General features: G+C 45.6%; 1 protein-coding gene across 1 annotated transcript in view; it reads right to left on the minus strand.

Annotated features, from left to right (window-relative positions):
• The window catches only part of THSD4 (thrombospondin type 1 domain containing 4), a 688,190-nt gene that overhangs the window by 609,689 nt on the left and 56,921 nt on the right, over positions 1–21,580 (minus strand). The window contains exon 4 of the mRNA XM_023552873.2: positions 13,406–13,761. Within this exon, the coding sequence (XP_023408641.2) occupies positions 13,406–13,761 (356 nt within the window). The remainder of the gene's footprint in view (positions 1–13,405; positions 13,762–21,580) is intronic.

Below are 21,580 nucleotides of genomic sequence, written 5' to 3' on the forward strand. Positions count from 1 at the left end.
AGATTCTCCAGTGAAACCTCCAGAAGGAAGCCTCCCTGTTGAGACCTTGACTTTAGACTTCTGAATTACAGAACTATATGAGTAAATTTGTGTTGTTTTAAGCCACTAAGACTGTGTTAAGTATTATAACAGCAGTAAGAAACTAGGCACCTCAGCCAATTAACCCTGGCTTCTTAAAAAAAAAAAAAATTTTTTTTTTTTTTTTTAAGGTTTATAGAGATGGGGTTGGCACAGTCAAACATTTTGAAAATCACAGGAACACCAAAGAGAGATTTAGACTGAAGATGCACTGGGTACATATCTTAGTTATCTAGTATTGCTATAATAGAAATACCACAAGTGGTGGCATTAACAAAGAGAAATTTATTCTCTCACAGCTTAGGAAGCAAGAAGTCCAAATTCAGGGTTCTAGCTCCAGAGGAAGGCTTTCTCTCTTGTCTCTGGGGGAAGGTCCTTGCCATCAATCTTCCCCTGGTCTATGAGTTTCTCAGCGAAGGGACCCTGGCTTCAAGGCAAGTGCTCCCCTCCTGGTTCTTCATTCTTGGTGGCATGAGGTCCCCATGTCTCTCTGCTCACATCTCTTTTATATCTCAAAAGAGACTGACTCAAACTACAACCTAATCTTATGAATGGATAAATAAATTATGGTATATTCACACAATGGAATACTACACATCAATAAAGAACAGGGATGAATCTGTGAAACATTTCATAACATGGAGGAACCTGGAAGGCATTATGTTGAGTGAAATTAGTCAGTTCCAAAAGGACAAATATTGTATAAGACCACTATTATAAGAACTTGAGAAGTAGTTTAAACAGAGAAGAAAACATTCTTTTGTGGTTACGAGAGGAGGGAGGGTGGGAGGGCGGGAGAGGGGTATTCACTAATTAGTTGGTAGACAAGAACTACTTTAGGTGAAAGGAAAGACAACACATAATACAGGGGAGGTCAGCACAACTGGACTAAACCAAAAGCAAAGAAGTTTCCTGAATAAACTGAATGCCTTGAAGGCCAGTGTAGCAGGGACAAGTGTTTGCGGACCATGATTTCAGGGGACATCTAAGTCAATTGGCACAATAAAATCTATTAAGAACACATTCTGCATCCCACTTTGAAAAGTGGCATTTGGGGTCTTAAAATGCTAGCAAGCAGCCATCAAAGATGCATCAATTGGTCTCAGCCCACCTGGATCAAAGGAGAATGAAGAACACCAAGGACACAAGGTAATTACGAGCCCAAGAGACAGAAAGGGCCACATGAACCAGAGACTACATCATCCTAAGACCAGAAGAACTAGATGGTGCCCAGCTACAACCGGTGACTGCCCTGACAGGGAACACAATAGAGAACCCCTGAGGGAACAGCAGAACAGTGGGATGCAGACCCCAAATTGTCATAAAAAGACCAGACTTAATGGTCTGACTGAGACTGGAAGGACCCCGGTGGTCATGGCCCCCAAACCTTCTGTTGGCCTAGGACAGGAAACATTCCCGAAGCCAACTCTTCAGACAGGGATTGGACTGACAATGGGTTGGAGTGGGATGCTGGTGAGGAGTGAGCTTCTTGGATCAGGTGGACACTTGAGACTATGTTGGCATCTCCTGCCTGGAGGGGAGATGAGAGGGTAGAGGGAGTTAGAAGCCGGCGAAACGGACACAAAAAGAGAGAGTGGAGGGAGAGAGCGGCTGTCTCATTAGGGGGAGAGTAACTGGGAGTATGTAGTAAGGTGCATATAAGTTTTTATGTGAGAGACTGACTTGATTTGTAAACTTTCACTTAAAGCACAATAAAAATTATTAAAAACAAACAAAAAAATACAACCTAATCTTGTAGATGGAGTCCTGCCTCATTAACATAACTGCCTGTAATCCTGCCTCATTAACATCATAGAGGTAGGATTTACAACACTTAGGAAAATCACATCAGATGGTAAAATGGTAGCCAATCACACAACGCTGGGAATTGTGACCTTCCCAAGTTTACCCACATTTTTGGGGGATACAATTCAATTCATAACAGTACTTTAAAAAAAAATTGCCATTGAATCAATTCCTATAGGATAGAGTAGAACTACCCCATAGGGCTTCTAAGGAACAACTGGTAGATTCGAATTGTTGACCTTCTGGTTAGTAGCTGAGCTCTTAACCACTTCGCCAGCAGGGCTCCATTAAGCCAAAAACCAAACCCATTGCCACTGAGTAGATTCCGACTCATAGCAACCCTACAGGACAGAGTAGAACTGCCCCACAGGGCTTCCAAGGAGCAGCTGGTGGATTCAAACTGCCAACGTTTTGGTTAACAGCCAAGCTCTTAACCACTGTACCACCAGGTCTCCCCAGGGCTCCACAGTCATGCTTAAAAACAGGAAAGAGTTGGTCATCCATGTTTATAGGGATTGTCATTCTCAAAGAATTTCTAGCTCAGTTCCCTTAGGGATGCTTAGAAGATCCTCCCTGGGAAGGAGCCTGCAGGCTTCCCCAGTCCCATCTGAAACTCCCTCATATACAGCCTGTACTCCAGCCACATCAGACCACATATGACTTCCAGAACAAGACACGCTCACTCGCGCCTGTAGGTCTCCACCCTTGCGGTTTGGTGGTTCCCCTGGGCTTCCAGCATAGACTTTGCAGTTCCCCATGGAACCAGTTTCAGTGTCCCTAGATAAAATGAAAAGTTTTTGGGTATTTATTGGAGAAAGATTTCATCTTCTATCTCACAGAGGTATTAGTTTATCAAATTTAGCTTAAGTAATGAGTGATACTTTTAACTTTGAAAAAGGCTTTATAGAAGTACAAGTCTGAGAGGAATATGATGTAATAGTCTTGGGTTTAAACTCTGAATCTCTTGCTTTCCTTCTGCGTGACCTTGACCTAAACATTTACTCTCTGACCCTCGAGTCTGTCATTCGTAAAATGGGAACAACGTAAATCTGCCACACCGGCTGTGGTGAAGATGAGATAAAATACTGCATGTAAAGCACCCACCAATGTATCTGACACAAGGAAGACGTCCAGCCATACTAGAAGCCACCTTTATTATTGTTAGTTGCTGTCAAGCCAGCTCCGACTCATAGCAACCTTGTGTATAAGAGAACCATTGCCCACTCCGACACCATCTTCATGATCATTGGTATGTTTGAGTCTATTGTTGTGGTTATTGTGTCAATTTATCTCATTGAGAGTTTCCCCCATTTTTGCTGACCCTCTGCTTTACCAACCATGATGTCTTTACCTAACCATAAGTCACCTTTACTGAGTGCTTATAAGGTGCCCCACACTGCTGACCTCTTTCTGTGGATTATCCAATTCACAGCAGCCCAATGAAGTAGGTGTATTAGTATCCCCATGAGGGAAAGGTTAAGTAAAACCAGCAAGGTACAGCTAGTGAGAGGCAGAGTTGGGCTGAGAACTCAGACTCGACAATCCCAGAAGCTTAATTCTTAACTATCACGCAGGTCACAGCCTCTCAGGATGTATTAGCTCCCATTCACCCTTGTCACTTGAAGGTCTGACTAACAGACTGAAAACAAGTGAAGAATTATATTCAGAAAACCAGTAATCAAGAGGTGACCACAAACTGTGCCTTGAGATACAGATCTACCCAGACTGGACAACAGCACCCTTGACCCAGACTACCACCATTCATGAAACTCTCTCCATTTCTCCAGTAGGTTCTGTGAGGCCCACCTTCCTCAACCTCTTTCTGGCCCAAACACCTGAGGGATATGACACACTCCACCCACTAGTAGCGTGGCTGTGACTTTCACAGCTATGACTTTGAGGTCCCAGGCTCCTATAAGAGTTTGCCTAAGTCCCCGATTTGGCAAAGCCCCCCAGAGGAGGAGATGAGTGCTCTCTACCTTAACAATCTTTGAATTAAAGCCACCAAGCCTCCCATTCTCCAGATTTCGGCTGCTCCTTGTTGCTGTTGTTGTTAGGTGCCATTGAGTCTGTTCGGACTCACAGCGACCCTATGTACAAAAGAACAAAACACTCTCTGGTCCTGTGTCATCCTCACAACAATCCTTGCTGTTTGAGTCCACTGTTGCAGCCACTGCGTCAATCCATCTCACTGAGGATCTTCCTCTTCTTTGCTGACCCTCTACTTTACCAAGCACGATGTCCTTCTCCAAGGACTGATCCCTCCTGATAATATGCCCAAAGTACTTGAGACAAACTCTAGCCATCCCTGCTTCCAAGGTGCAGTCTGGCTGTATTTCTTCCAAGACAGACTTGTTTGTTCTTCTGGCAGTTCGTGATATGTTCAATATTCTTCACCAGCACCATAGTTCAAAGGCATCAATTTTTATTCAGTCTTCCTTATTCACTGTCCAGCTTTCATACGCATATGAGTAACTGAAAATATCATGACTTGCATCAGGCACACCTTAGTCCTCAAAGTGACATCTTTGCTTTTGAATGCTTCCAAGAGATCTTCTGCAACAGATTTACCCAATGCAATACGTCGTTTGATTTTGACTGCTGCTTCCACGGGTGTGGACTATTGATCCAAGTAAAGTGAAATCCTTGACAATGTCAATCTTTTCTTCATTTATCATGATGTTGCTTACTGGTCTGGTTGTGACAATTTTTGTTTTATATTGAGACAGCAGTAAGTGCTTCAAGTCTCCTTCACTTTCAGCAAGCAAGGTTGTGTCATCAGCATAACGCAGGTTGTTAATGAGTCTTTCACTGTCATGGATTGAATTGTGTCCCTCAAAAATATATGTCAACTTGGCTAGGTCAGGATTCCTAGTATTGTATGATTTTCTACCATTTTGTCATCTGATCCTATTTCCCTATGTGTTGTAAATCCTATCACTATGATGTAATAAGACAGATTAGCGGCAGTTATATTGATGAGATCTACAAGATGAGATAGTGTCTTAAGCCAATCTCTTTTGAGATATAAAAGAGAGAAGTGAGCAGACAGACGGGAACTTCATACCACCAAGAAAGCAGTGTCGGGAGCAGAGTGTGTTCTTTGGACCTGAGGTTCCTGTGCTGAGATGCTCCCAGACCAAGGGAAGACTGATACATCACAAGGACCTTCCTACAGAGCCAACAGACAGAAAAAGCCTTTCCCCGGAGATGGCGCCCTGAATTTGGACTTCTAGCCTACCTGGCTGTGAGAGAATAAACTTCACTTTGTTAAAGCCAGCCACTTGTGGTATTTCTGTTATAGCAGCACTAGATGACTAAGACATCCACCAATCCTGATGCCACATTCTTCTTCATATAGTCCAGCTTCTCGGATTATTTGTTTAGCATACAGACTGAATAAGTATGGTGAAAGGATGCAACCCTGAAGCACACTTTTTTTGATTTTAAACCATACAGTTCAGCTGGTTAGCATGATCAGGAAAACAAGAGGCTAATGTGGGTAGCGGTTGTAAGGAAGAGCTCTGGGAAAGAAAGCCTTTGACAACGGGCTCTTTGGCAGCCAGAGAGGTGAAGCTACCTGGAGTAGCTCGTCAAGTAGGAGGGTGCTTGCTCTCATATCCTGTCTTGGCGAAAGCTGAATTAAACTGGCCAGTAGACTTTTACAACAGGCTTTGTAAGGTTGGTGTCCTGATGGCACAGTGGTTAAGTGCTCGGTTGCTAACCAAAATGTTGGCAGTTCAAACCCAGTAGCACCTTCACTCCTTAAAGTTAACACCCTTGGAAACCCTATGAGGCAGTTCTACTCTGTCCTACAGGGTCATTATGAGTCAGAATTCACTTGACAACAATAGGTTTTGGGTTTTTTTTTTGTCTGTGAGCTTACGTATTTGGATTCTGGGCAACAGGAGACTCCGGATGCCATTTTGCTAGACTGCTTGGAAATGGGAAGGAATCATTTTTGTTTTCAGTGTTGCAAAAGGGGAGGCCCTACCGTAAGAGCGGTTCCTTCCAGCCCTCCTCCAGTCTGTTGTTATTGTTAGCTGTCCTTGCATTTGCCCCTGACTCATGGTTACCCCAAGTACAAAGGATTGGGACCGACCACTGTGATCAGTAGGGTTTTCATTAGCTAATTTTTTGGAAGTATATCACCAGGCCTTTCTTCGTAGTCTGTCTTAGTCTGGAAGTTCCACTGAAACCTGCCGAGTAACATAACAACACACAAGCCTCCAGTGACAGACAGGTGATAGCTGTCCATGAGGTGCATGGGTCAGGAACTGAATGCGGGTCTCTTGCACGGAAGGCAAGACTTCTACCACTGAACTACCACTGCCCTCCCCTTCAATCTACAGATGCCCATTGCCCTGAAATTGAGGAGGAAGTTTCTCCTACTGAAGAGTCTTAGTTTCACAGGTGTGAGTTGCTACATTGCTGCATGTTCTGCACCCTCCTCTCCCATCTGCCAGCCTCTGGGAAGGCTCCAGGCTGAAGGAGTGAAGGCTGTAGGTCTGGCCAAGAGATTTCATAACAGCACTCCAGATCCTCCCTCATTCCTTGCTCAAGGCTGTGTCCCTGTGACGGCTAACGGGGGAGTGTACCCTCTATGGAAGGCCTTTCTGAGCACGGTACACCAACAATAGGCAGAGGGCAGGGAGTCCAGGCCCTGGGATCTGGACCATACTCAGACTGTGCAGTTCCGAGACTTGCCCTATTGGACCAGATCTCAGTACCTGGCTCCCTGTCTTCTTGTGTGGCCCCAGTTCTCCACCCGATCCCTCCTGCCCCATGTGACTTCTAACTGGAACTCTCTCTCTGGAACACTGTCAACACTAGCCTTTAAACCTGTAATGGAAATTACAGCTACAATTTCTTGAGCACCTACTATGGGCCAGGCAAAACCAAAAAAAAAAAAAACCTGGTGCCTTCAAGTCCCTTTGGCTAGCAGGCGATCTCTTAACCACTGAGCCACCAGGGCTCCATGGGCCAGACAATATAAATGTATTATTTCATTTAATTATTCAATATGTGATAAAAAAAAAATATGTGATAGATATTATTATTACTCTCATTTAAAAGATGGAGCCTCTGAGGCTCACAGAAGTTAAGTAACTTTCTTAAACTCACAGAGCTAGCAGAATTTGAGCCTAGATTGGTCTGGTTTCAGAGCCCGGGCAGAATCTTGCAGGTTCATCCAGTCCTCTTGTTCCCTGGTCCTTTCTCATGTCTCCTGACATTTCCCTTGGCCACGAGCAGCAAATTCATGGCCTTTGTAGGCTGGATGTGGCCAGAAGTCATGTTTTGCTTGGCTTGAATTGTGTTTAAATTTTGAGAAATTAGTTGCCAATGTTTTTAAATTGGAAGATTTCGCCTTAAAGATTCAGATTTTCAGGGTCTCTTAGAAAGTGGCAAAGCTGGGCAAAGCTGGGTCCACACTTCCACAGGGCAACAACTGGCTGAGGCTGAGTAGCAGGTGCCCCTTGGCCAGGGAGCCTCTCCACAGTTTACCACAGGCTCCACCCACCCTCTCCACACATTGAAGTCATCTGCCCAGGCCTGGTGGGCAATGAGTCAATGGCCCCAACCTAGCCTCCCGCCCTTACTGAGACCCCTCCCGGCCTCCTTGCCTCGATCCTCAGATGCCATCAGGCAGCTCACCTGACTCAGCCACTGACCATTCTGGGCACATAGCCCCAAGCAACCTGGCTTATAGGCCAAACCTTTCGTTAGCATTAAAGTGTCTGATAAAGTGAAATCCCAGGAGAGGAGAAACAATTACACAACAAAGGGAAGAAACTCAACATAAAAAGATTCATCTACACAGACAGCCCCTCAGGCACCTCAAACTTAACCTGTTCAAACTGAATGCATGACCCTCCCAGCTCCTCCTCTTACAATCCCTACCCACTAACTCTCTCAGTCTATTTGGACCTGAATATGAAGAAGTACATTTATTTATAATTCACATTTTGCACATAATAAAACATCATACGTGTGTGTGTCTACTCTTAAAAAATAATTTTTCAGAGACTAATATTTTTAATAAACCAGGGTACTTTATCAGAAATCTATTCAAAACTCAAGGAGCCCTGGTGGTACAACATTTAAGCTCCCAACTGCTAACTAAAAGTTTCGCAGTTTGAACCCACCCAGTGGCTCCATGGGAGAAAGGCCTGGAAATCTGCTTCCTTAAAGATTACAGCCAAGAAAACCCTATGGGGCAGTTCTGCTCTGTCACTTGGGGTTGTTACGAGTCAAAAATCGATTGACGACACCTAACAACAACAACAAGAATTCCAAACTTTGGTTTGGAAAATGTCATTCCCATAAGCACGGTGGGTGCTAGACACAGAAGAACTGGAGGGTCACAGGCCAACCTCTTGGGTGACCTCAGGCAAGCCACTTGGCCTCTCAGAGCCTTGGTTTCATCGCCTTTAAAGAAAAGGAAGGCCAACCCCACTTCTAAGTATCTTGGACTTGGAATCACAGAGAAGCAAATGATTGGCATCTACTGTGCCAGGCAATTTATACCTGTTTTCCCATTTAATCGTCAAACTCATCCTATGAGAAAGAAAAGAATTATCCATATATTACCAATGAGGAAACAGGCTCAGCCAGGTCCCACAACCAGGAAGGAACACAGCAAGAACATGGCATCAGGGATCTCCAGTCTAAAGTACCTATTTACTGCTCTGTCATCTTGAGCGTGGTTTGATTTGGCTGTTTTATATAGCTGAACTTTTTTTCTTCAAATAACTGAAGAATGAGTTGGAATTTAGAAATTTTCGATCATCTTGGTAAGGAAAACTCTGTAATAAGTGCCTGAGGCCGTCAGCTTTGAGTGATTAAGACTTTTCAACATCATCAATAACCAGTTGCCATCAAGTTGATTCCAACATGGCGAACCCATGTTTTACAGAGTAGAACTGCTCCATAGAGTTTTCACAGCTATAATCTTTACAGAAAAAGATCGCCAGGGCTTTTTCCCACGGAGCCACTGGGTGGGTTCAAACCACCAACCTTTCGGTTACTAGTCCGGTAATGAACCACCTGTGCCACTCGGGGACTCCTTTTCAACATAAGGCATGCCATTTATTTGCTCCTCCACCAAGCTTCTGTCACCTCCCTGGCACAGAGTCACAGTCATGCCCCCCCCCACATCACTCAACTAAACACAGCAGGGACAAGGACATCAAATGACAACGGGGGTGGACAAGGGATGGCACTGGTGAGCAAAGGGGTAGAAGAAAGCAAGCTCATGGGGCTGGCCAGGGAGAAACCAGTTCCTGGAGACAGACTGAGAAGGAAGCCAAGAAAGAAAAGACAAAGGAGAGAGAAGTGATGTCTAAGAAGGATTTTTAGGATGTTTCACTCTGTAATGTCTTGTAAAAATCCACTCAGGATCCTTGGGAGAGCTCCAATAAAGACTGACATTATTTTAAAGGCTTTTAGAGTGGGGTTTGTATTGTATGTGTGTGGGTGTGTGTGTTTAAATGAGCTAGAGGCCTGATATGGAAGCAAGTGGGTACAAGAAGTTTCCAGATATATTCCAGCTAAGTAAATCTTATTTATTCATCAAGGGCAGGTTCTAATTCTACCTGTTCTATGCAGTCCTCCCCGACTGCTCCATCCAACAAGGATTTTCCCTTCTTTCTGAACTCTGTTCACATCTACCTTTTCTTGACACACACTGTGTTTTGTGACTATGCCTTCTAATTTTTGAACCCCCTTGGTACCTAATAAGGAGCCCCGGTGGCAAAGTAGTTAAGTGCTTGGCTGTTAACTGAGAGGTGTAGCAGTCTGCTACCGTAAAGATTGCAGCCTTGGAAACCCTATGGGGCAGTACTACTCTGTCCTATAGGATCACTATGAGTTGGCATTGACTTGACAGTAATGGGTTTGGTTTGGTTTGGTTTGGGAGGTACCTAACACTACATGCAAAGATTTCTCTTATTAAGGGAGTTGAATATGCCAAGGAAGGGGAAAGAAAAAAAAAATCCAAACCCATTCCCATCTAGTCAATTCCAATTTAGAGCAACCTTACAGGACAGGGCAGAACTGCCCCACAGGGTTTCCAAGGAGCACCTGGTAGATAAAAACTGCTAACTTTTTGGTTAGCAGCCATGGGACTTAACCACTACGCCAGCAGGGTTTCCAAAGAGAGGTAGTTAATTCCCAAAGATAAGCAGCACACCTTCTGTTTTCAGCTTTGGCTACGAAAGCCCATCCACTTTCCCTGGTTCGAACAGCACAACCTGCAAGCAGCTTTTCTGAACACACCCACTAGAATTGAGCAACCTCATATGTAAATTTCAAAATACCCAGTTCAGCGGAAAGAACTTTCGTGCTGGGCTCCAACTGACATTAAGTCTGAATTCCGTTGCTTCCGAATCGGGTGATCGTGAGCAAGTCATTCCGCACCCGCGCCTCCCCCAGCCTCAGTTTCCTCAACTGTAAACTGTGAGTAAGTATCTGCCTCCTAGTGCTATGTGAGCTCCAGGCACGAGAACGTTGACACCGCGCCCGCAGATAACACAGGCTCCAAAACGATAGCCATTATCATTACCGGTACTATTTCTTACTCCGATCACTTCACAAACCTCATGTTGTTGCTGTTTTGTGCTGTCAGTTCCAACTCAATACATGTCTTCTCCAGCCCTCTAGAGCAGTGGTTCTCAAACTCTGGAGTATATCAGAACCACCTAAGATGAAACTACCTAGGTCACACCACAGACCTACAAATCAGAGTCTCCAACAGGTTAGGGAGATGGTGGGGCCCGGCTGCTCTATTTTTAATAAGCCTCCCCCATGCCCCTCCCTGCAAGTGCTTCTGCTATGTGCTCACCAAAGTCTGATAATTCCACTTAACAGTATGATTCCCAAACTCTTTTCCATGGAACCTTGAGGTTCCAAAGAGGCACTTCTAGACCAGCAGTTCTCAACCTGGGCTGGATGGGAATCATACCAATGTCTGAAGATGACCTCCAGAGGTTCTGGCGTACAGTCAATCCTCATTATTCATGGATTCCATATTTGCAAATTAGCCTACTCACTAAAATTTATTTATATCCCCAAGATCAACACTTGTGGCGCTTCTGTAGTCATTCATAGGCATGCTCAGAGCAGCAAAAAAGTTGAGCTGCCCAACACACATGTATTAACTAATTTAGTGTTCTTGGGGACTTTAAGTGTTCTGGGATATGGCCTGGGTGTCAAGATTTTTAAAAGATGGCCAAAGGAGTCAATGGGTCAGCCAAGGTTGAAAACCACTGCTCCATTTGGATCTATTGCCAGCAATGCCTCTGAGGCTTCAGCAAGAGCAGCCTTTTGTCTGTGTTACAAACTGAGACTCCATTTAAGACTGATTCTACAAAAGGGTTCTTCTGCTTAAAAAAATAATAAGCCTGAAAACAGCTGCTCTAGCCTGTTAGAGCCTTGAGGCCCCACATCCTGGTTTTCATTCACCTTTGTGTCTGTCCCAGGGCCTTGCAACATAGTAGATGTTTAATAAATATTTGCTGGAAGGCCGAGTAGTTTTTAGTTGTTATCTGGCTCCAACTAAGTTTTCAGTTCCCGAGCATCTCAACGTTAACAGTTCCTTAAACATCTAAAGGCTAACAGCCTCTGCTCCAAATCTCAAACCTGAAACAGAGAGTGGAGCAGACAGTCACCCAGAGAACGCTCTCACATACCTCTCTGTGGGGTCACGTATACTACGCACGTCCCTAATGACCTATAAATATAAGCAAATGTTATCTTCATCGGCCAGGAAGAGCATGACATTTGTCAGCAGCACAGGCCACCCAGGTTAATATTTGGATTGTCTCCTCTGAAACTATCAAATTACAAGAGCATGATAAAAACTGGTAGGAATTCACAGTAAACAGTAACTGGCCCCGTGTCAATAAGCTAGAAGAAAAAAAATTCCTGCTGCCAAAACACACGGGGCCAAAATGACGGCAGCACAGGCCTGCGGCCAACAAGGAGAGAGAGCTTTTTCCCTGGGGCTCTCCTCCGTTCTCAGCACAGAGGCTTTGTAGAAGTCCCCTTCCCACTGGGCCCCACCTAGTCCCTGCCCTCCACCCCTATAGCTGGCGGCTGACAGGAGGCTGAAGGCTGCAGGGACCTGGGGGTAAGGAGCACCACCTTCAAATCCTAGCTTTTCTGCTGGCTCTGGGTAGTCAGTCATTTAAGCTCAGGACCTCAAATTCCTCAGGTATACTATCTACTTTATCAGGTCCTTAGAGCGAAGACTGCCAGGGTTTGAATTCTGACTCCTCACTTATTAGCTGAGTAACCTTCAGTAAGTTACTCTACTTCTCTGGGCCTCTGTGTTTTCACCTCTAAAATGGGAATACAGTAATATCTATCTCATAGGATTGTCAATGTAAAGTGATAAGAGCCGTGCCTATGACAGAGTACCCATTCAGTAAACCTTCTGTTGTTGTTGGGTGCCGTCCAGTCGATTCCAACTGCTAGCAACCCCATGAGACAGAGCAGAACTGCCTCATAGGGTTTCCTAGGCTGTATCTTTACAGAAGCAGACCACCAGTCTTTCTCCCACAGAGCTACTGAGTGGGTTTGAACCGCCAACCTGTTGGTTAGCTCCCAAGTGCTTAACCATCGCATCACTAGGGCTCCATCAATAAACCTTAGCTTGACTGCTAACCGAAATGTTGGAGGTTCAAATGCAAACAGAGGGACATCAAAAGAAAGGCCTGGCAATCCACTCCTGAGAAATCTGCCACGATTCAGAATCAACTTGCAGGTAAATTTTTTTTGCTGGTTTGTTTGTTTTAATTATGAATCTGCACTCCTTAATTGAGCACATTTACATGGGTCTGGCCATGTGAGACTTTTTAGATCCATACAACTATTTTGATGGCACACTGCCATTTCTTGACTTTGTATTTTACTAAGACCTTTAAAAACAGCTAGGTCTCTAACTAGACTTATACTCAAAGCAGTGTGTTCTCTCAAAACACTCTGGAGAAGCTTTCTAGAAAAGTTCATAGAATCCTGAAACCCAAGCCTGGGAACATCTACTGCTCTAGAGATTCAACAGCGACTTGTTCAGTGAAATGTTCTCGGATGTCGGCTTTCGGATTAGAAGTGCTTCTTGTCTCTGTCCTTCGCTCAAATTCACACAGCCAAAAAAAAAAAAATTTTTTTTTTTTAAGGCCAGGGACCTCTTTTCCTTTCTGCACTAGGCGCGCACACAAAGTCTCCTCACTCCTGGCCCCCTCCTTCTTTCACAGCACCTCCAAAAGATGCCTAAAGGCGTCCTCAAAATTAGCTTCCCTTCGAAGATTATTCGGACCACAAAGTGGTGTGGGAGTGGCCTTAGCCCTTTAAATGGCTGCAAAATAAAAGATGAAAAGAGCGGTGTGGAGCCAAGGCTCCTCCCCACCCGGCAGAAGCAACGTATCAGCCACGCACAGAGTCTGTGGCGCAGAGCGGTGCGCACGGAGCTTCCGGGACAGGGACAGTGGCGGGGACGGGCAGGGTCCGGGAGCTGGCATACCTTCTTTCCGCCGTGGGTTCGCGTGCCCGGGCCTGCGGGTGCCGGCTCCCGCGCAAGACGGCGTGGCCCTGGCGGCCGGCGTTGAGGGCGCGGGGCTCCTCGCCGCTCCGGTGCAGCGGAACCGACGTGCGCACGGCGGACACGACGTGGCCCGCGAAGGCGCGCGCGGGGGCGGTGGACCGCGACAGGCCGCGCGCGCGGTAAGAGCCGGGCAGGCAGGGCCGCGTCTGCTCCATCACTCCGCCGCTGCAGCTGCGCGAGCAAGCCGACCAGGGACCCCAGGCACCCCACACGCCCGGGGCGCCGCCGCCGCCGTCCTCGGGGGCGCCCTCCGCCGCCGCCATCCGCTGCGGGACCTGCAGAGACAGAGGCCGGTTAGGGGACCAGAACGCCCGCTCCTTGCTTTCCCTATAACTTTGTTTTGCGCAGTGCTGACTTAAACCCAGTAGTTACAAGTAAGCAGCATGCCTATTTAACAACCAGAAGAAAAAGATAACCCAGCCTGAATTATATTCGTCGTTATAGCAAAAAAAGGCAGTCGCAAAATATGATTTTTAATTTTTTTTTTTTTTTAATGAAGGGGCCCAGAAAAGCAAAAGGCCTCACGAAAGTCGTAATGGGGTCCTGGCTTTGGGTCCAGTGGCCTTGGAGAGCTCAGCGTGGTGCCCTCACCACAGACGGAGGCTTATCCCTCAGGACCTCCCCGTCAACCTGGACTCTGGTCCTTGGCTCCGGTCAGAAGGACTGGGCTTCCTTACATTGCAGAGGAGGCCACGCTGCCCCCTTTTTTCCTGTAGTCAAGGCAGCCAGGAGCAAAGGCTTAGAACCCTGGCCTAGAGCTGGGCAGCCTAGGATCACATCCCTGCAGCCACTTCCTATCATGTGACCTGAGAAGCTATTGAACCCCTCTGAGCCTCACTGCCTTTTAAAAAGTGACAGTACCTACCTCATAGGCCAATTGCCCTGAGTCAACTCTAACTCAAGGGGCCCCATGTGTGTCAGTGTAGAGCTGTGCTCTATTGAGTATTCGATGGCTAATTTTTCAGAAGTAGATCACCAAGCCTTTCTTCCAAGGTGCCTCTGGGTGGACTCAAACCTCTAACCTTTCAGTTAGAAGCTGAATGTATTAACCATTTGCACCAACCAGAGACTCCCATAGGGTTGTAACCAGATTTAAATTAGGCCATCCCTATCAACCGCAGAAAGCTTGGCACTAAATAAATATTTGTTAATAACAAATCAAACGACATATTGCATTGGACAGATCTGCTGCTAAAGATCTCTTTGAAGTGTTAAAAAGACAAAGATGTCCCTTAAGACTATGGTGCACATGACCCAAGCCATGGTATTTTCAGTCGCCTTATCTGCGTGCAAAAGCTGGACGATGAATAAGAAAGACCGAAGAATTGATGCCTTTGAATTACGGCACTGGCGAAGAATATTGAATAATACCATGGACTGTCAGAAGAAGGAGCTGGTCTATCTATTTTGGAAGAAGTACAGCCAGAATGCTCCTTCGAGGCGAGGATGGTGAGACTTCATCTCACATACTTTGGACACGTTATCAGGAGGAGCACTCCCTGGAAAAGGACATCATGCTTCATAAAGTAGAGGGTCAGCGAAAAAGAGGAAGACCCTCAATGAGATGGACTGACACAGTAGCTGCAACAATGGGCTCAAACACAGCAATGACTGTGAGGATGGCGCAGGACTGGGCAGTGTTCTGTTGTGTTGTACACAGGGTCGCTATGAGTCGGAACCAACTTGAAGGCACCTAACAACAACAACAACAGTGACAAAGATGAAAATTTTCCTGCTTCCATGGTGAATCGAAAGAGGAGAAAAATGGCAGAAACTTATAAGTTCTATCCAGAAGTCCCATTCATTTAGTTGGCCATTTCACGAAGACCTACTAAACTCTCCAAAATTCGTTGCTATCAAGTCAATTCTGACTCACAGTGACCCTACAGGACAAAGTAGAACTGCCCCATAGGGCTTCCAAGGCTGTAATCTTTATGGACGCAGGCTGCCACATCTTTCTTCTGCAGAGCGACTGGTGGGTTCAAACCCCCCACCTTCCAGTTGGAGCCTTGGTGACACAGTGTTTAAGAGTTAGGCTGCTAATCAAAAGGTCGGCAGATCAAATTCACCAGCCGCTCCTTGGAAACCCTATGGGGCAGTTCTACTCTGTCCTCTAGGGTCCTGTGAGTATGTATTGACTCCACAGCAACAGTTTGTTTTTTTATCTTTCGATTAGCTGTCGAGCACTTAACCGTTGTGCCTCCTGGGCTCCTTAAGACTTACGAAGTGCCCCCAATATGCCAGACACAGTACCAAGAGCAGGGACATCATTGTCCTTGAATTATGCAGGCATGCTGTGAGTACCTGCCATATGCCAGCACTAAACTAGGGTCTGAATGTGAGGAGAAAAGCAGCCCCAGGCCAGCTATCCTCCAGAGGATGAGCTCACACAAATGGACTGGACCCAGCAGCAGAAGGTCTCTGCACAGGCAGTATAAGGTTGGGGGAGGCTCCTCAGACGAGCTGGCTGCCTGGGTCAGGTTAGGTAGTAAGGGATGGAGGAGGCCTCAGAGAAGGAAGCAGGGGTCCTGGAAATAGCTATAGTTTCTCAGGCACCCACTCAGTGCCAGATGACGTGTGTAATCTCTGGATCCTCACAAAAGCTGTAGGTCCGACCTTAGAGAAGGGAAACCCAAGTTCAGAGATGAGTGACCTGTAGTCACATCACTACAGCAGAATTTGAATTCAAGTCTACCCAGCTCCCAATATCTCCACTTTCCAGTACTTCCTGCTCTCTCCCCAGCAGACAGCTGCTCCTGGCCCTCTGGACCCTTCTGGAATGTCCTTCCTATTTGTGGGATACTAGAATGATGTTTTGACTTTTCTTAGAATGTAAGTCTTCCAGTGAACCTCTAGTTTACACCTGGGGTGCAAAAAAGACCCCCAAATGACCCGCCATCTTGGTTCATCAGAAGTATTGTTTGACCAAGAGCTCAGAGGTATTTCACAGCTGTGCTCTTCCTCTGTCCTCATGGTACCCCAAGCACTGAGAGGGTCCAGGGGTTGTCTTCTCCTTTGTGTGGAACAAGCCCAAGAAGCTTGAACTCCTTTAGATTGCATGGAAGTGAGTGACACAGCTAAGATAACCTCAGAGAGTGACTGTGAGGGTTAGACCAGGAAATCTGGGGCAGATGTGCCTGAGGTAAGTGCTCAGTGAACGTTAGCGTGTTGTAGCTATCACTGTGGTCACTAAAAGCAAGCTCTCAGCTCTCAGGTGGAGTTCTTGCCCCCATGTAATCAGTCACCCTAAAGCCATGCGGCTTGTTTAATCTGGCCACCTTCCTGGGACTCTACTCCAGCACACAAAGTAGTTCCTCGGTAACCTTTATGGCTTAAGTTGGGTTCCTGAAGGTTCAGGGAGTAACTAAAAGGCAGGATGGCTGGGTGAGCTAAGAACCCCTAAGGAACAAACAAGTGTCTACCCAGAGGGTTAGAGGCACTGCTAAGCTGAAATCAGTAGCAGCCCAGAGCCTGGGTGCCAGGCAGTCTATGGTAGCCATGTCCACAGAGGCAATGGTCAGGTCAGAGGTGCCATGAGGTGGAGCCAGCAGGAGAGGGAGTCAGCAAGAGCGAGACAGAGCACATGAGGAGGACTCTGGGTGATTTCTGGTAACCATGACAGGAGAGCCGCAGTTCCTGACAACGGCTGCGTGAGCCGCAGGGGCAGGGGCACGGGGACCCTAACCAGCAGTAATATTCCCAGTTCATCCCTATGAAATTTGGGACCCAGGAGAAAAGGCTTTTTCCCTGCTTATAAAACAAAACAAAGACACAAATAAACTAACTTTGTTCTTCTTCTGTACATTTCCTGATTTATGAATACCAAACTGATGGTGGATTTACTGAGATGGTTGGGGAAAACGTGCCCAAGCAGGCCATAGTCTTGATTTATAAAGTGATATACAAAGTGCATACAGTTAGTGGGTTGAAAGCCCTCCAAAAATCTGTCCATGTCCTGAAGCCCAGAACCTGGTGTACGTGACCTTATTTAGAAAAAACGGTCTTTGCATATGTAATTAAGGATCTGGTGATGAGCGATCCAATGACAAATGTCCTCACAAGAGATAGAAGAAGACACCGATCACAGGCCATATGATGATGGGGGCAGAGACTGGAGTAATATAGCCTCAGGCCAAGGCACGCTTGGAGCCACCTTAAGCTGGAAGAGGCAAGAAAGGATTTGCTTCCAGAGCCTTCGGAAAGAGTGTGGCCCTGACAACCTTGATTTCAGACCTCTGGCCTCTAGAAGCTAGGCTGTGTTTAATCCACCAGTTTGTGGTAATTTGTTATGGCGGCCACAGGACACTAATACAGTCTGTTAGTACTTGGGGCGCAGGGAAGGAAAGTGGACCGGCACTTGCTGAACACCTTCACTGTGTCCAGCACCATGGGAACAGCACACACGCGCATGGACCAGCTCCATGACATAGATAGCACCAATCTCACAGTATATTTTACAGCCCCCTGCCCCTGCCTCTGCCATCTCATCAAGCCCAGGAGGTTGGTGTTATCTTGCCCAATTTACAGTAAAGAAACGGAGGTCCTGAGATCCTGAGAGACTGCAAGGCTTGCCCATGGTCTCAGGCTACTAAGAGGTGCAGACAGGAGTAAAATTGAGGTCTCTTGACTCCTAGTCTAGTGTTCTTTCCCCCATGGGGCATGTAGCCTCTCTGTCTATGTCATTGGTGGAAAACAGGAGGATAAAATGAGTAAAAATAAATCCACTTTAATAGTTGTTCTAGTAGAAGGATACTTGGGATAAACAAAGACTTAAATATGTTTCTAGCACATTTGGGGATTTCAGTTATCTGCCACCTCCTGCTTTCGCGTTAACATAGACAACTAAGACGCTGCCTATAATGTTTGGATTAGACATGCAGCTATAGGAAAAATCCACTTCCTAGAACTAACCCCGCTTTAATTTAGTTTCCTATTGCCAAATTGGGTAGGGTCCCCGAGGGGAGAGAACATGAAACCACATTCCACCCTATTCCACTCAATAAGAATTTTCTAATTTATAGCTGAATTATGTTGAGTGACTCGAAATTCCATCTGAGTCTCCATGGTGGGAATCTAACCACATGTTCCAGAATTTTGTTTTTATAGCATATAACCAGAAACAAAGAAAAAAAAGACAGAAACAAAAAGGAAGGAAGGAAGGAAGTAGGGGTGGAGAGAAAAAGGTCAAAGAAAAAAATGAAGGGAGGAGGGTTTGGGATGTGAACCCCCTCACCGCACCAACCTCTCATCACCCCGCACTCCTCCCCATCTCTCAGTTTTCTGCGATGCAAGATGGGAAGACTTTTAAGTGCCTGAGACACAATATTATTATTAAATACCCATACCCATTGCTGTCGAGTCGATTCCGACTCATAGCGACCCTATAGGACAGAGTAGAACTGCCTCATAGGGTTTCCAAGGAGTGCCTGGTGGATTCGAACCGCTGACGTTTTGGTTAGCAGCCATAGCTCTTAACCACTATGCCAGCAGGGTTTCCTATTATAGCCACCCTTAAAATCCATTGCCAGCAATCCAGTCAATTCTTTCTCATAACAACCATTATAGGACCGAGTAGAACTGCACAATAGAATTTCCAAGGAGCACCTGGTGATTTCAACTGCCAACCTTTTGGTTAGCAGCTGTCACTCTTAACCCCTATGCCACCAGGGTTTCCAGTGACTCTATAGGACAGAGTAAAACTGCCCCCAAAAGAGTTCCAAGGAGTGGCTGGTGCATTTGAACTACCAACTACCACTTGGTTATCAGCCGAGTGCTTAACCACTCCACCACCAGGGCTCGAAAATAGCTACAGGACCTCTGTATCTGGTGGGAAACAGCAAATCCACTGCCGTGGAGTCAATTCCAACTTATAGCAACCCTATAGGACAGGGTAGAACTGCTCCATAGTGTTTCCAAGGCAGACTGCCCCATCTTTCTCCAGTGAAGCAGCTGGTGGGTTCGAACCACCAACCTTTCAGTTAGCAAGTGTTTAACGACTGTGCCACCAGGGCTACCAAAGAGAAAATCATGGTGAGAGACAAAAACAAACAAATAACTGAAACTCAAAGTCTCAGGCTTGTAACCTGCCAGGGCGCTCCATATTCCCAACACACACAAAAACTGAAGCAGAAAGCCCGAGGTGCTTCTAAAATGGGTCTTAAACTGCTATCCTGATTTTCTTCATTTATAAAGAGTTCTGATGGACAATAAGAAAAAGACAACCTGTTAGAGATAGAGACAAAGGACATGAATGGAAAGCTCACAGGAAAAGAAATATATATGAAAATTATTTAACATCACATAGAATCAAATAAATGCAAAATAAAACAATAACCATTGCAGTCAAACAGATTTGGACTCATAGCAACGCTACAGGACAGAGTAGAACTGCCTCATAGGGTCTCCGAGGCTGGTGGTGCAGTGGTTAAGAGCTACAGCTGCTAACCGAAAGGTCAGCAGTTTGAATCCACCAACCACTCCTTGGAAACCCTATGGGCCAGTTCCACTCTGTCCTAAAGGGTCGCTGTGAGTTGGAATGGGCTCGACAGCATCAGGTTTGTTCTTGGGTTTTTTTTTTTTTTTTTTTTTGAATCTTTAGGTAAGCAGACTGACACAGGGAGGTGTAACTAAGGTATGGCAGGTAGGGCACATGCCCTGGGTGCAGCTTGAGTAGGGGCACCAATGAGAAGGTCTATTGGCCATCAGAATTTCTATGGCCAGCTGTGAGAGATCATTCAGCAATTTAAACTAATTGCCATAGGTGCTATTTTCTGTAAATAGGCCCTTGCTGCCACATCTTTCTCCCGTGGAGCCGCTGGTAGGTTCAAACTACCAACCTTTCAGTTAGCAGCTGAGCGCTTAACCACTTGCCACCAGGAATCCTTATAAAACAATAAAATCCCTCCTTTTTTTTTTTTTTTTTTTATTATACTCTAGATGAAGGTTAAGTGCTACGGCTGCTAACCAAAAGGTCAGCAGTTCAAATCCGCCAGGTGCTCCTTGGAAACTCTGTAGGGCAGTTCTACTCTGTCCTATAGTGTCGCTATGAGTCTGAATAGACTCGGCGGCAGTGGGAGTGGGTTTGGATGAAGGTTTATAGAACAAACTAGTTTCTCATTAAACAGTTAATACACATATTGTTTTGTAACTTGGTTAACAACCTCATGACATGTCAACACTCTCCCTTCTCAACCTTGGGTTCCCTATTACCTGCTTTCCTGTTTCCTCCTGCCTTCTAGTTCTCAGCCCAGCAATTCCGTCCCTCCGGGAAGTTGGATGTGTCTATGGAGCTTCCATGACCTTGCCTTGTACAAGTTGTGTTGGCTTCCCCAGTATTGTGTACTGCCTTACCCTTCACCAAAGTACCACTTATCTATTGTCTATTGTTTTTCCATCCCCACTCCTCCCCTCCCTCTTAACCATCAAAGACTGTTTCTTTTTGTGTGTAAACCTTTTCATGAGTTTTTACAATAGTGGTCTCATACAATATCTGTCTTTTTGTGATTGACTTATTTCACTCAGCATAAGGCCCTCCAGATTCATCCATGTTATGAGATGCTTCACAGAGTCGTTGTTCTTTAGTGTTGCGTAATACTCCATTGTGTGTATGTACCACAGTTTGTTTATCCATTCATCTGCTGATGGGCATCTAGGTTGTTTCCAATTTTTTGCTATTGTGAACAATGCTGCAATGAACATGGGTGTGCATATGTCTATTTGTGTGGATAGCTCTTATAAAATCCCCCTTTTTGCCCTTTAAATTGGACACAGATTATAAAGTTTGATAGTACCAATATGATAAGAACGTTCACTGCTGATGAAAGTCTAAACTGGGGTAAATTCTTTGGAGGGAACTTTGCAATACTTACTGAAATTTTAAATGCACATGTCTTTTTTTCCCCACAAGTTTTATTTGTTTGTTTTCTTTTTTTAATTTATTACTGTACTTTAGATGAAGGTTTATAGAACAAACTAGCTCTCATTAAACAATTAGTACTTATATTGTTTTGTGACATTGGTTACCAACTCCACGGCATGCCAACACTCTCCCTTCTTGACCTTGGGTTCTCTATTACCAGCTTTCCTGTCCCCGCC

The sequence above is a fragment of the Loxodonta africana genome, chromosome 13 (assembly GCF_030014295.1).
Source record: "Loxodonta africana isolate mLoxAfr1 chromosome 13, mLoxAfr1.hap2, whole genome shotgun sequence".
NCBI lineage: Eukaryota > Metazoa > Chordata > Mammalia > Proboscidea > Elephantidae > Loxodonta > Loxodonta africana.